Source organism: Neomonachus schauinslandi, chromosome 13 (genome assembly GCF_002201575.2).
Source record: "Neomonachus schauinslandi chromosome 13, ASM220157v2, whole genome shotgun sequence".
NCBI classification, from domain to species: domain Eukaryota; kingdom Metazoa; phylum Chordata; class Mammalia; order Carnivora; family Phocidae; genus Neomonachus; species Neomonachus schauinslandi.
Window position 1 is genome coordinate 58,866,760 of NC_058415.1, and position 15,011 is coordinate 58,881,770.

General features: G+C 54.8%; 1 protein-coding gene across 1 annotated transcript in view; it reads right to left on the bottom strand.

Moving 5' to 3' along the window:
• The window catches only part of PAX5 (paired box 5), a 184,603-nt gene that overhangs the window by 3,749 nt on the left and 165,843 nt on the right, over positions 1-15,011 (bottom strand). Inside the window, exon 9 of the mRNA XM_021691302.1 lies at positions 3,220-3,306. Within this exon, the coding sequence (XP_021546977.1) occupies positions 3,220-3,306 (87 nt within the window). The remainder of the gene's footprint in view (positions 1-3,219; positions 3,307-15,011) is intronic.

A 15,011-nucleotide genomic window follows, 5' to 3' on the forward strand; every position in this document is an offset into this window, starting at 1 on the left:
TGTGTGTGTGTGTGTAGGCTGGGGTGCGGGCGCTGCGTGTGAGCACATGGGGGAAGGGGGGGAGAGAGAGAAAGTGTGTGTGTGTGTGTAGGCTGGGGTGTGGGCGCTGCGTGTGAGCACATGGGGGAAGGGGGAGGGGGAGGGAGAGAGAGAGAGAGAGAGAGTGTGTGTGTGTCTGTGTGTGTCTGTGTGTGTCTGTGTGTGTCTGTGTGGGGTCTCACCTGTTTCTGCAGCTCCCACTGATCTAGCAGGAGCACCAAGGAGCCTCAGAGCAGCTTTCCCCACCCCTGGTACCTTCCCCAGAAATAATCAGTCTGCTTCTCTGGTCCAGTAGGATTCTTTTAGTTAACGGCCTGAAGACACTCTGGGTAAAGGGCAGTCTGGTAGATATGATGGGCCTGGAACTTATTTGCAAGACTATGGCAGAGTAAGCCTGGCATCTCACTCATCTTCAAGAAAGTGGGATCACTGCTTATTCAGGGCTGTGGGCCTCAGGAGAGTGTCATATTCAGCTCTTGCCTGAACGAAGCTGCCAGTGGCAATTATCCTCATCTTACACCCGAGGCAACTGAGGCCCCGATTGGGGGATGACCTATGATTCCCCAGGTAACAGACTTGGGAAGTGCAGGGGCCATTTCTCATGTTTGTAACTACCCAACGTTGTTTTCGACTTTTCCTGTGTTTGCAGGGTGTTCTGTGGTGGGAGGCCCGCCTCTTTGAATGAACTCGTTCTCCCATTCCACTTGCTGCTAGGGCACAAGTGTGTCCCCTGGGCTCTGCCTGTTAGAGCCTCTTGCATGCGACTTGGATCGGGAAGGGGGCAGCAGGAGGAAGTGGGCGGGCTAGGACGGCAGAGGCGCCCAGCTCGGGGGGCGGCGGGGCCAAGCTCTCCCGCACCCTGGCCAGAGTGGCAGCAGAGAGCCAACTGGTAACAGCAGGAGGGCTCTGGCAGCCCTGGTGGTGTGGCTGGGTGATGTTCCCGGCCGTGTGTCCCACACCTGCCTCTTTGGTCCTCTTGGAGATTCTGGAAGCCTGTAATATCCCTTAATAAACTGGTTTTCTGCTTCAGCCAGCCAGAGTGGATTCTGTGGTTTGCAACAGAAAGTCTGGCAGATAAATACAATAACCTGGCTTTCAAAAGTTGATCAGAGCTGTTCTCAACACATTACATGGTCTGAGTATTCAGGCCCCTCAAGACTTCTATGGAGGGATGAGGCCTCTTTTCCTGGCTGTTCAGACTTAATTGGTCAGGGAGAGTAAGAGTACCACATCATACTCTGGGGTCGGGGCAATCTGAGTTTGAGTCCTCATTCTGCCACCTGCATGCTGTGTGACCTCAGGTAAGTTAATTACCCTTCCTGAGTCTCACTGTCTCCATCTGTATAATGGAGATAATAGCTGTTGATAAAGTAAGGTAACCCACATGAAGAGTTTTGCCCAGCGCCCACACAATGAGCAGGTACTCATTTAGATGGACAGAGTTCCTCTGTACCAGCTCTGGTCTCCTCTCAAGGCACTGAGCACCCTCCCAGCATGGACAGACTTGCCTGGGGCTCCCTCACCCTCAGCCTGGAGGCTCCCTGAGACAGAGTCCACATCTTTCCATACCAGGCACACAGCCCACGCCTAACACCCAGGGATGTGAACCGCCTTCACTCCAGCTGAACAGCAAAGGCCCCAGATGCCGCCTAGCCCCACCCTCCCTTTGCCACCCGCTCGGGCTCCAGACCCAGCGCTCTGCCCCTACCCCTCTGAAAGACTCTGGTTCAAGGAGACTATGATTAGCCTTTGCCTCCTAGGGCTGACAGCTGGGCCACCTCAGAGACCAGGGCCTCTCAGAGGGGCTGTTTCAGGAAAAGTATTAGGTAAGTGGAGATGTGGTCCAATACTTAGAATTGATTTTTACCACAACCAAAAAAGTCCACAGATCAGCCCATCCAGGAGGCCACAGGTAGTATGATCCTAGTCTTCTATAAAATGAAATCTGCAGGCATAGGGACCTGGAGTACTAACTGGCATCATTCTTTATTGTACCCGCAAGTTTTGCATGACATGCCAGAATGCTCGGGGCAGCTGGGGGCAGCTTGAGGCCCAAGTGCACGGAAGGGTGGTAGCCAGGAAGGGATGGTGTCTCTGTCAGACATGTTGTCTGCCTTAGTCACCTAATCACAGACCCATGACCTGGCAACTTGAGTTTGAAGGGACCAAGTTCTTGCTTTTCTGGTGAAGTCTGTTTCCCAGTCCTAAAATAAATTCCAGATCCAGGAATTAATAGGCTCTTACTTAAGCTGGCCTTGTTAAGCTGGGCAGACAAGCCTGGGTGGTCTCTGAGCCTTGTCCCAACCTGTGTAGGAATTCCTCAGCTGACTGCTGGGGCCATCCGTGTGCAGGCTCATTGACTAGCTCTGCCCCCAGGTGGTGAGTGACATCTGTGAGCCCTGGGCCCCTGCCTCATGCTCCAGAACCTTCAGCTCCCATTATCACTCACCAGCTGCTTTCATGTCAGTTCATTTCAACAAAACAAAAGGTTCTCCTTGGCCTTTTAAGGGCCGAGTTATCCCTGCTTGGTCTTTGGAGTGGCCCAAATATCTTTGATGATGTACACAGATCAGGCTGGCCCCAACAATGGATAATATGCCAGCCTGAGGCCTGGGTAGAGGTTGGGTGCCCGCTGAGCTGGGACTGGAAGGATGCAGAAGGCCTTCAGGCACAGAGCAATCAACTTGCCAATGGAGCTCTGCTGATGTCCATGGCAGGCATCACTAATCAATCACTAAGCCTCAGAGTCCTTATCAAGTCAGGTAGATGCTACCAATCAATCCAAGTTGGCTCTTGCCAACTTGCTGCCTCCTTGCTGCCTCTTAGAGATTTCTCACCGGAAGATTCAATGATTGTTAAGAAATATGTTAATCCTGGGAAGGCACTTTTCCTACGCTCCCCCTATTCCTTCAATGCCCCCTTTTCTCTGTTTCCCTTCTCTGCCATTTTCCCTTATCCACCAAAACATCTGGGGGAGGGACGAGGGCTCGAGCGGAGCTGGAGTGGTGTTTCCTGTCCGAGGCTCCCATCACAACTCCCGGATGGCAGGTACCTGAGGCAAGCTACCCACCCCCACTCAGGGACTATACCTCAGGCTGTCAAGGGACCCTGGCCCAAAGAGGGGTTCTAATGGGGCAGCTGATGGCCCAGGGGCCCAACAGGGCCTCCACCAGTACTCACCGAGCAGCCCCGGGTTGGGGAACCTCCAGGAGTCGTTGTACGAGGGATACTGAGGGTGGCTGTAGGGGCTCCCAGAAAACTCACTCCCTGCATGTGGTGGGCGGGAGAGAAACAGGAACCAAATGTCAGGTCAGGTTTGGAAAATGCCAGTGGCGTTTGCCTCATAAACTGCAGGTGCTTCTCATAACCAATAAAGGCAAGCCTGGCCCACGTCCTTGATCAAGTGGATGGCTAACACCGGCCTTGTATTTCCCCCTGTAACATTTTTCTTAGCAGAGGGAGTGAATCCCAGCCTCCAACATGCATACCATGAAAGTACCATGTGCCAGGTGTTCCCTGGGGTTATTGGACCATTTTATAGGTGAGAAAACTGATGCCCAGGGTCTCTCACAAAATGACCTTGATCCAAGTTCAAAGTGGCAGCCGGCCTGGCTCTCAGCCCTGACTGAGGCACTCTAGTACCCCAATGTGGTTTCAATTCCACTGCCCATGTGTTTCCTGAGTGGCTCTGGACTGAGAAGCCAAAGGTGACCTCAGCTCTAGTCTGGCCTTCTGTGTTGTGACTCCAGAGGGGGCTGCTCCCGGGGCCCTGGGAGCATGGGGAGGGTGAGACAGATGCTCACGTCCATGCCGGGAGAAGGCAGATGGCACTTTGCTGAGATGAAGGGAGGCCAGAGGGCTGGGGAGCACAGCAGAGCACAGAAGGTCGGGGCCTTCCAGGCATTGGGAGGGGGGCCGCTGTTTGCTGCTGGGGATGCTCAGGCAGAAACCACGAGCTGGGCCGGGGTAGGGGCGGCATTGGGGAAAGGGGCCACAGTAGGACTTGAGGACGGCTCACTCTGGCCCAGCTGCTCATGGGGCCCTGCTTCTTACGTCTGGCACTTCCCTGTGCTCTTTCTTCAGCCCCAGGAGGGCCTGTTTACCACCAGCCAGTCACAGGAAAGGAGTTCAGAATCCCTGCCCTCAAGCCTTGCCGCCTTGGCTCTGCAGCAGGAAGGACCCTGCCTGTCTCCTCCCTGTGGCTGGGATTCCCAGAGCACCTGGTTTGGGCCGGAGCCCGGCTGTGTTGGTAGCTGGCTGGTGAGTGGCTCTGTAGGCCTCTGGTTACAGAGCAGGTGGGCCCCTCCCTGGCAGCCCTAGGAGACCACCCGCAGCCCCGACGTGCATCCATGGGTTCTTCTCAAGGGTGCCAAAGGGTAGGAGCCTCCAGAAGGACCAACCAGAAGGCAGGACCTGGAGCACTGCTCTTGCCCCAGCATCCGGGCCCAGATGTAGGGTCCCTGGGGCTCCACCAGGTAGGGCAGGAACAATAAAGGAGGCCTGAGGGGCCGGCTGCTCCCACCCCCTGGGCCCAGCTGGCCTCCTCCCCATTTCTACAGCCAACCATAGGCAGAGTGTGCGCGCACACACACACACACACACACACACACACACACACACGTGCTCCTCCTCAGGCCTCTCTGGGGGCCACTCCCAGCCTGACAGGCTGAGCCTTCCAATTCTCTGTTTTTTATGCCTCAGTGGTCAGAGTGTCAGGTTCCGGTGGAGGGAGGGAGAGTGTGGTGACAGTGCTGGGCCGAAGCCGCCCAGCCTCCACATATCCATCAGCGCCTCCTCCTCCTAGGGGGCAGGGAGGGGGATCAGAGACGGCGCAGCCTGGGGCAGGGGGACAGCCGCCCTCCCCTCAGGGCTCCGGGCTGCCCCGTCAGAGGTACTTCCTGACAGCGCTGTGCCTGGACCCAGGGCCCCAAGGCTGTGCTGGCAAAGGCCGTCTCTGCTCCTCCGTCTAGCAACATCATGCTTGTCTGCCAGGCTCAGCTCCACGGCCACCTCTTCCAGGAAGCCTCCTTGATCTCCAGCCCCCGGAAGTGCAGGTCTTGGGTCCATTCAGCTGGAGTTAACCGTGTCTGTGTTATCCACCCTACACCTTCCACCACCACCCGGTCCCCAAGCTGGATCTCTGATACCTCTTTCTCTGGGAAGCCCCAGCTTCAGGTGCCCTACGTTTCCCGCAGCACCCCACAGCACCTACATGGGAGTCCCCTGTGACGTGGGAGTGTCTGCCCTGCGGGTCTGGGTCCGATTCCTCTCTGCGCCTGTGCGCCCCCTGCCCCCAGCCCCGCGCTCCCCCTGTAATGCCCCGTCCGCAACAGATGGTCGGTGTTCGTGGATGGCCGGTAGCTCGCCTGCCTCTCCCTGATACACGATGCTCCCGCACATGACAATGTGTGCCTGGCTCTCTTCCTCACCTCCTTCTAGGCTTTGCTCCAATTCCATCTCCAGACCACCGAATTTAAAATGGAAACCCCTTCCACCCCATCCTTTCCTGCTTTATTTTTTTCCATAGAACTGATCACGACCCAACATCTCTTTGTTTTTTGTGCTTATCTTGTTAATTCTGCGTCCTCCAGTACGACGGAAGCTCCACGGGGGCAGGGAGTCCTGTCAGACTCATGTCTCCATCCCAGGGTCTAGGACAGGGCCTGGCAGCTAGCAGGCACTGAGAACTTCTGTTGAATGAACGACCAGGTACACCTCAGTGACCCAGGGACACAGACGATGGCTGCCACTACTTCTGCTCTTAGTACTGAGAGCCAGGGGGGTATTGAGCACCTGTTGCCTGCCAGGATTCAACCCAGTTTATATGATCCACTGGTGGGTCCCACTCACAACACCACCCTGCTCCTTGGTGGAAGATGAGAATCCCCAGGAACACCCGCCCCCCTCCCCCCGCCTGGTGTGCTGAGTAGGGGCTTTGTGGGCACTCTCAGCCAGCCTGTTCCATGAGATGCCCTGGGAGAGCGAGCATTCAGGGTAAGGGGAGCTTCAGCACCTTGGGGCGTGAGGCTGACCCGGGGGGCCTGCTGGACACTCTGGGATGCTGATTATCTGAAGTGCCACAGAGAAAGCTAGTGTAGGGAGTCCTTGGCACATGAGATGTGGGGAGGCCAGTCCTCAAATACCGAGGAGGCTGCCTGTCTAGAGACCTGGCCTAGCCTGACCCCAGAGGTGGCCAGGAAGCAGCAGACTGCCTAGGTTCGAGCCCACAGGCCACCACTGAGCCCAGCGGTCCGCAGTCAGTTTGGCACAGAGGCTGGGAGCAACGTCTCTGGAACCAGACTGCCTGGATTTAATTCCCGAGTCTGCCTCTTCCTAACTCTGTGACCTTGGGCGGATCATTCAGCCTCTCCGTGCCTCAGTGTCCTCCTCAGTAAAGTAGGGGCAATTAACAGGTTGCGCTGCACGTGATCACTGTAAAGATTGAACGGGTGATACACCGAGTGCCTGGCACACAGTGAATGCTCAGCAAATTTCAGTCATGACAATGACCTGATCCTGCTCACCAAAGCCTCCCTGGCATCCGGAATCTCCTTTAACTCTCCTGACAATCCTATGACGCTCACAAGATGGGTGTAACTGTCTGCATTTTCTATGTGAGGAAATGGGGGCTCAGGAAGGTGGGGAGACTCTGAGGCTGGCTCCCGCCTGCCAGCCCAGGACCTTCTGCCTATGTGACACCGCCTTCCCATCTGGGGCCTCTGTCTCTCTCTTTTTTTAAAAAGGCCCTTCTTGTCAGCAGAGCTTGAAGTTCACTTCTCAGGGGCCCTGATGCTTCTAGCACGGAAGGAGGCCCTGTCCTTGGGGGCTCAGCGGGTCCCAGCTGCTGTTGGCTTCTCCGGGCCTGGAGGCTCCAATCTCCTGCTTCATCTCCCCTGCTTAAATTCACCACACTCACGACACCTGAGGAACATTCACCTTCTTTCCTTCAAACCTTAAAACAGCCACTTAGAAGAGTGAGTCCTGTCCAAGAAAGAGAAGGTGGGGGGAAAGCACTGGGGGCACTTTCTGGGGTGCCGGGGAGCATGTGAGCCAGGAAGGACAGGATCTCCCAGGCACAAGCAAAGGTCTGGGGTGGGACTGGTCAGAGCGCGACCCCCTGCATGGCCGGGGCAGTGCGGGGCAAGGACATTACGCTTTTCTCCCATGGGAGCTGGGACGCAGGGGAGACTAGGGTGCCGGGATCTGGAGGAGAGGCTGGAGAAGGTGAGCCTGCGGTCAGGGAAACCAGCCAGGTGACCGCTGCCACAGTCCAAGCGAGCAGGCCGGGAGCCTGGGAGACAATGCAGGACTGCTGGCTGGCCCGACACAAAGATCACACAATAAGCGGCTTCCCAGAGGGGAGCCACACTGGAGGTGAGCAGCGCTGTGATCTATAAACTTGTGGCATCACAATGGTGCACGCCAGAAACTAATGGAACATTGTGTCTCAGCCGCACTCACAAAGACGAATTAAAAAAAAATAAGCCAACGCCTTCTCTTATGTCTGCCTAGCACAAAGGACAAGAGGGGCCCCTTGTTTCTTTCCACTAACCGACCCAAGCTTTTGGCATCTCTCAGAAATACCAACCCCTTAAACTGGGCAACCTGTGCTTGATGCATTCATAGAAAAGTTTCTGTGAGGCAGATTGGGGTGCCAGCCCAGCCCAGGCGGCTGTAACTCAGTGGACAGTGAGACCACAGACAGCACATGGGCCCTCCTCAGAGACCGCTCTTGGGCTGTCTGGAGTTGGTCACATATAAGCCCCTAGGAACTCTCACCAACAAAACATGTCATCCATCCCCAGCCTCCTGGGAAGGAGCAGTCCCGAGGGGAAACCAGGACTGCAGTGAGAACAGACTCGGAGTCAGCACCGCAGGGTGGGCCCCCCCTCCCCATATGATGCTGTGGGAACAGAAAGCAGGGAGGGGTCAGGGAAGGCTGCAGGCATTCCTGTGGAAGGGCTGGGCAGGGCTAGGCTCTGCAGTCAGCCCTCTGCCTACTGGCTGTGTGGCCTTGGGTAAGTGATTGAACATCTCTGGGCAGAGTCTCTTCATCTTGAATATGGGCCTACATCATAGGATTGGTGAGAGGGGAGGCGAGGTAATGTTACTCCGAGAAGAGCACTCCCCTCTCCCCATACCCAGGAGAGAAGGGGAGGAAGAAGTGCCTCTTCTAAAAACCAAGAAGGCCCTGAAAGGAATTGTACAGCTTTCACTGAGTTCTTGCATATGCAAAAGAAAGCCCCTACTAGGTTTAGGGGTGGAGTTTAGAGACCCAAGCGCTGTGCATAAGAAAGGCCCTGTATCCTGGGAGGTTCTGTTATCGGAGAAAAGGGCAGGAAGAGAAAAGGGCAGACACAGGAGCTGTGCGCAAGCCACAGTGTGGGGAGGGGAGGGAGTGAGGAACATTTAAGTGGTTGTCTGGATTCCCATTTTAAGTTGTCCCTCCTTGGGTCTGTAACCACCCTCTCTGCCAGCCACCATCCCAGATACATTCAGTAAAGCCGACACGGTTGGTGTTTTCTTCCTACCTGGGAATCAGAGGTGGCCGAGGGCGGTGTCTGGGTGGCCCGCAGGCCTAAGATGAAAGCATGTGGCTCAAGAGCAACAGAGATCACAGAGCCTGAGCATTGGGTGATGTCAAGGAGCCTGAGCCCGAGGGTATGAAAGGGAGCCTCCACTGGAAACGTGGCAGAAATCTTGGGGAGGACATAGGGCTTTTCCATGAGGCAGGGAATAAGGGTTTGAGTCCAGCTTACTTGATCTCACAGTGCCAGAAGATACCAGCTGGCTCTGGTGGGCTCTCTGCACCGGGGAAAGCAGTGGTGGGGCCCGGGGGGCAACTGCATGAGCAAAAGCCAGGGGGTGGGACCAGGCAGCTGGTACATGACGGGACTCTGGGGCACAGGAGGCAGACTACCCCATCCTCGGCCCAACAACAGAGGGCTGGCCCCCTTGCAGGCTCCCGTCCAGGGCCACACCCACAGGTGAGCACCACCCTTCACTCCTGCCCTGAGCTGTCTACCTGGGAGAGACAGAATGACCTTTGAAGTCAGACTCCAAGACCCGTGGTCCAGGCCACACTCTGCCACTCATAGGCTGGGTGGCCTTGGGCACATGAATTTACCTCTTGAGCCTCAGTTTTATTGTCTGTAAAATGGAAGGAAGAAAAAAATCTCTACTTCTGAAGCTTGTGAAGATCACATGACTTAACAGTTACAGATCTTTGCAAACCCTGGTGTGGGGAGGACTTGGTGCCTTCTCATCACTGATGGTAGAGAAAACTCCCGTCGTTCCTGCTCCCAGCCCAGACCCTCTGACCACAGCCCTGACTGCTGACAGAGGCCCCTAACACACAAATCAAAAGTCCTTCCAAAGCTGCTAAAACAGAATAAAGCTGAGGAATGTATGTTCTTTCCTCGAAGACTGAGAAAGAAAGCAGAGGCTTAAGAAATTTAGGATAGGGCGCCTGGGTGGCTCAGTTGGTTAAGCGACTGCCTTCGGCTCAGGTCATGATCCTGGAGTCCCGGGATCAAGTCCCGCATCGGGCTCCCTGCTCGGCAGGGAGTCTGCTTCTCCCTCTGACCCTCCCCCCTCTCATGTGCTCTCTCTCATTCTCTCTCTCTCAAATAAATAAATAAAATCTTAAAAAAAAAAAAAAAAAAGAAATTTAGGATAAATGGTGGGTTTCCCCAGAACAGTGCTGTCTTCCAAATATACAAGAACGAGTGATGAAGATCAGTGAGGTCACTAGAAAGGACTGATTAAAATGAAAAGTTTTTTTTTTTTAAGGCAGCTTTCCTGGAGATTCCAGGGCCAAGAAAATTGTCAGAAATCAGAGATGTTTTGTTTCTCCTTTGCTAAAAGCTCAGAGATGGCAAGAAAGTCGAAGTTTCCTAAAATTCTCAGAAGTGACAGGTAAACCGGCTCAGTGTAGCTCTTAATTAACCCAAAACGACACCTGCCAGATGATGGGGATTTGCAGAGCTCACCGGGGGCCGACCCCATCTGCAGATGGTGGGCTCCCACCTCTGCTCGAGACCTTGGCCGGCTGTAATTAACATACGGAAAGTCTTTCAAAGTGACTTTCTATTTCCCAGCCAAGTTCTATTTCTGAAGGATTGAAGCTGGGCTTTGAGAGTAAAGCTTTGCAGAGGAGGAGGAAGGAAAGATGTGAAAAGGGCCATGAGATTTCTCCGGTCCCTCCCCGTGGTCCTGGACAACTGTGTGACGTGCCACGGCTCGGAGTCAGCGGGTACTCTGCGTGGCCGTCTATAGCTAGAGAGAGGACACCCTCTTTCAAATGTATACATATTAGATACTATTGCATATATATTATATTACTATTTTAGTTGTTAGATGTACAACATACATGTATATACACGCATACATGTAGACGGACATACGCATATATACACAAGTGTATACACGGATGTGCGTGGGGGGGGGGTGCGTGCACACATACCGGATTCTGGGGCTCTGTCAAAGCCTGAGTGACTTCAGAGATTCGAACAAGGGGCCTCAAATGGCTTCTGGCACTAACACTCTCCCCTTTCCTACCCTCACTGCACCCACCCCCAGACGGGCCCCCTGGAAGGCCGCCACTTCTCAACCTCCCTCTCTCCAGAGCAAGACCTCCGTGGGCTCCCAACAAGGAGAGGAAAACCCGAACAGACTCAGTAAAGGTCAGTCCTGTCAGCCCGGACAGCCTGGCACACAGCATCGATCCATTCCTGGGAAAAACCTCTTCTCCCACCAGCTCAAACTAGCCACGAAGGCCTTCAGAAAAACAGAGAAGAGAAAAACCGAGAGAGAGGGCAAGAGTGAGGGAACGAATGCAGAATGTGTCTCTCATTTCTGCTTCTTGAGAGAGCTGTGGGCTTCGCAGTGGGACGGTGGTGCCGGGTGGGCCCCCGTGAGACCGCCGACCCACCTTGAGGCAGTTGCGTGACCATGGTGGGCCTCAACTTGCTCCCTTGTAGATAGGAGCCTGTTGTCCCATTAGCCCAATTCCTGCCGTCTGCAACCACGGGAACCTGAGCGCGAGGACCCTTCGGGGAACCCGAGGGAAACAACCCTACTGTCGCATCTTCAGCACCTCCGCCGTGGGCCGCGGGGCCCATGCCAGACCCCACCAGCTGGCGTCCATCAGAGGCAAGAACTGGGGCCTTTGAGTCACATGGGGCCAATCAAAACATATTGATGGTCAGCGCAGCGTTCTCAAGGGGCAAGGGTGTCATCAGCCGCAAGCGAGCTGCAGCTATTGTCTTGTCCCCTGAGGCTGACTTCCCATCTTTCTGTACCAGACTGGCCCCTGTAGATAGGTCTCCGTTGGAGACCCCTGGCTACGCTATGGCACCTTTTGAGCAGTTCTGGTTCCATTTTAATCTGCTCTCCTGCTGTGGTATTATTCCAAAGTTCTGGTCCAATGCCCTCATCTACGCACACAATGGACAAGACAACATGCAAAGTGCAAATGGCTCTCGCAGCCTCACTAGGGTGCAAAACACCTGCCTTGTGTGTATGGGTGTGGGGCAAGGCAGTTCCGGTCTCTGGTGTGCCTCCCCGGGGGTGCCCACACGCAGCACAGTTGTGAGAAACAAGCCTGTGAGGCAGTGACCAGAAGCCCCCTTGTGCCATTCAAGGACCCACAGGGTCTGGTCCCAGCAAGCTTCTGAGCCACACCTCCCACGGCCTCCCTGCCCCAAAGGCCAACAGTCATTCCCCGCATGCCCCATGGGGCCCCTCTCCATCCACTCATGCTGTGTCCTTCATCTGAAATGCCACCTTCCTCTTCCTCTTCATGTCCAATCTCCCAACTTGTCAAGACCCAGCTCAAATACTGCTTTCTGGACTGCTTGTCCCAGCTGAGAGCATTCCCCCACCTTCCCCTGAGCGCTCAGTCCCATGGCCCAGACCCCTGCTCAGACTCGGGGGTAGTTGTGACCCCTATCTCCATTCCTCTGTTGCTGAGTCTGGCTCCTCCTTGAGGGCGGGAACCAAGACGGGCCACCACGTGTGGTGGACAGCTCGTGACAACCTCGGCTGCCCCCAGCACCGGGGCCCAGCCACAGCACATGCTCACTCAGTGAGCATGGCTTGGCCAGCACCTTTCAGTGTCAGACTGAAACAGCTCACGAGATCATGCTGGAAAAGCATTCCTAAAACTCTGGCTCTCGATCTTTGGTAGAAGCATGAGACAGAGAGACAGAGAAAGGCAGCAAAGCACACTGAAAAGGGAAGGGCCACATTTGTTGCAAGGGCTAGGGTGCGGGCCCCACAGGGGGAAAGAAGTGCTGCACGGGCTCTCCTGAGGGGCCGGGCCCCCTCCAGGCCTTACCGGGCCTCTCTGACACACAACCACAGCACCAAGCCTGGCACACTGCAAAAGAGTTTAAGTTTCGTCATTGTGGTTTTGCTTTTGTGTTCTTAAAAGGCGAGAGCAAAACCCGCTGATAGTTACAGCTCAGAAGAGAGCATGACCAAACTGCATTCTTTGGGGCCACAGCTGGGATGGGTAAGTGGGAAGGGTTGTTTTTTCCTTACCACCCACATGGCCATCAGAAAATGCTCAGTCTGGAAACCTGAAGGTTTTGCTTGAGAGACCTTGCCAGAAGCCCCCATTCTATGATCTAGACTGTTAGGCTCCTGATTCCACACAGTTCAGTTGGAATAACATTGAACTGTACTCCCAAGAGAATCGAGCTCCCACACCTGTGATGGATTTTGGTAAATCTACTCAATTCAGCATTCACAGGGGCCCTACTCCATTCAGAGCTCTGTGCTAGGCGCCCCAAGTGGGTCTCAGGCTCTGGATCTCCAGGAACTCCCTGCATCTATGTGGTTCTTAGACCCAGAACTAGAGATTCGGGTGCGAGAAAAGGGTGAGGCAGGTTTGGAAGCAGAGAGGAAGTTAGAATTTATTCTAGCTGGGGTATCCGGGAGGGCTTCTTATAGGAAATGGCTAAGCTGTGGGCCTCAGTGAACGTTCAAGCTTCATCATTTAGCGGGTTCCCGGCGCCTGTCCCTGTGCCCCTCCAGCCAGCCCTGGCTGCCTTCAGAAGAGTCCAGGCATGCTGCCCCTGTTGCCAGGGAGGGGAGCCTGGGGACGAGGTCCGTCTCTGGCCCCTCCCAAACAGGAGGCCAGTTTAGCAGGACGTAGTGTGTCCTGGCCTGAGACGGGCCACAGACCCCAAACAACACAATGGCTAACCTAGCCCACTGCCCAATAAACCGAGAAACTCTTTAACAGCTCGGAACCATGTCAGGATTTTTGCAAGTAATTGTAAAGCGGCGACCTGATGCTCTGCACAGGCAGCAGCGAGGGATGGTAACTGAGGGGAGGGGGAGCCCAGGGGCCTGTGGCCAGTCAGTCCCTGATTAAGCCCCTCAGTAACGTAGCCAAGCGGCCTCAGAAAAGTCACTTTACCTCTCCGAACCTGAGGTCCTTGTGTACAACGTGGTATCACAACAGTTGCAGGACTCAATGATACTGATGCATTTCGAAGTCCTTTGTGAATCAAAAAGTGTTCTACAAATGTGAGGAGCTATTCAGTGCTTGACTCAGTCCTTGACACATAGCACATGATCTGTGCGATTGCTGAAAAAATGGATGCACTTGGGCTTGTTTTTAATGAAAACTGTATTTCTAGGTAGCTTCCTGTTATTTCAACAAGTGCCCCAAATGCTTGATTGTAGAGAAAGCTTTAACTTACGAGTTAGGCCCCTGATCTCATTCTGTCTCTACCACAGTGTGACCTTGAACATGTCTCTTTCAGGTTCACATAGCCTCAGTTTCCCCAGATGGATGATGGAGGGGGGGAAGTAGGTAAGATTGAGTTCCAATCTTTCTGTCACTAAATACTTTTTCATCCCAGACTCCTGTCCAAAGGACCCTTTGCTTGTTTAAATGATGAGTCTAATGCTGTGCCTCTTTAAAGTATTCTATGAGGCCTTTTTTGGGGCAAATCAACCATTTCCAGGCTGACTATAAAGCCCTTCTTATTGGCTCCCAGACTCAAAAGGGGCTCCAGCCTCCTCCAGCTCGGGGGCCCTCTAGCCTCTGGGCACATTCCCAGAGCCTTCAGGGACTCTGCCTCTCAGCCCAACATCAGCCCAAAGCTGACTTACTTTTCTGTGGCCTAGACCTTGGCCTGTCCCTCAGAGCAGCCAGGGGTCCTCTTTGGAAGAAACCTCCCCCTGACTGGGCCCAGCTCAGTGCAGAGGCCTGAGCATCCTGCCGCTGACTAATGAGAGGGAGGTGGTGGTGTCATACCTTGCTGGGAAGTCACAGTGCTAGTCCCGACCTGAGCCGCCTGCCATCAAATTTTAATGCTGCTGCTGACATATTTATGGAATGCCTCACCAAGTGTTTGCGAGGACACCAGACAAGATTTACCTTCACAATTACTACCACGATGCGCAGGCTTTGCTGTGTGCTGAGAACTCCGTAGCACAGAGGCCCTGAGCACCAGTCGCCCCAAGGAATCCGCTCAATTCCGGGCACCTTTCCTACCCCCAGCACGCAGGGCCTGGGGCCTGGGGCCTGGGGCGGCAGAGATGAATCAGACACGGTCCCTGCCCACCGAGAGCCCACAGTCTGCGGGAGGGGGCAGCGCACACATAAATTACATGGATCCTGGGTGGCTGGGGACCCGTGCGGGGATACAGGTAGAGAGGCAGGTGAGGCTGAAGAGGGGGAAGGGAGTTATTTCTCTCTCAGAGTCAGGGTTAAGAACGAAGCCAAACACTGGGGGCTCTGAGGGGCCATTCAGCTGCTTCCCCTCTCCCGGTTGCTTCTCTGCTGGGAAGGGCTCCCCGGGCTCACTCTTATCTCTCCCCTATACTGGCCTCCAGACTCCGCAGCCTATCCCCCCAGTACCTGCGCCCCCCCACCTCCTCACCCTTCCTCACTGCGCCAACACACGCCTTTCTCCGTAAGTCGTATTGCTTTCCCAGAGCAGAGCTGCCCT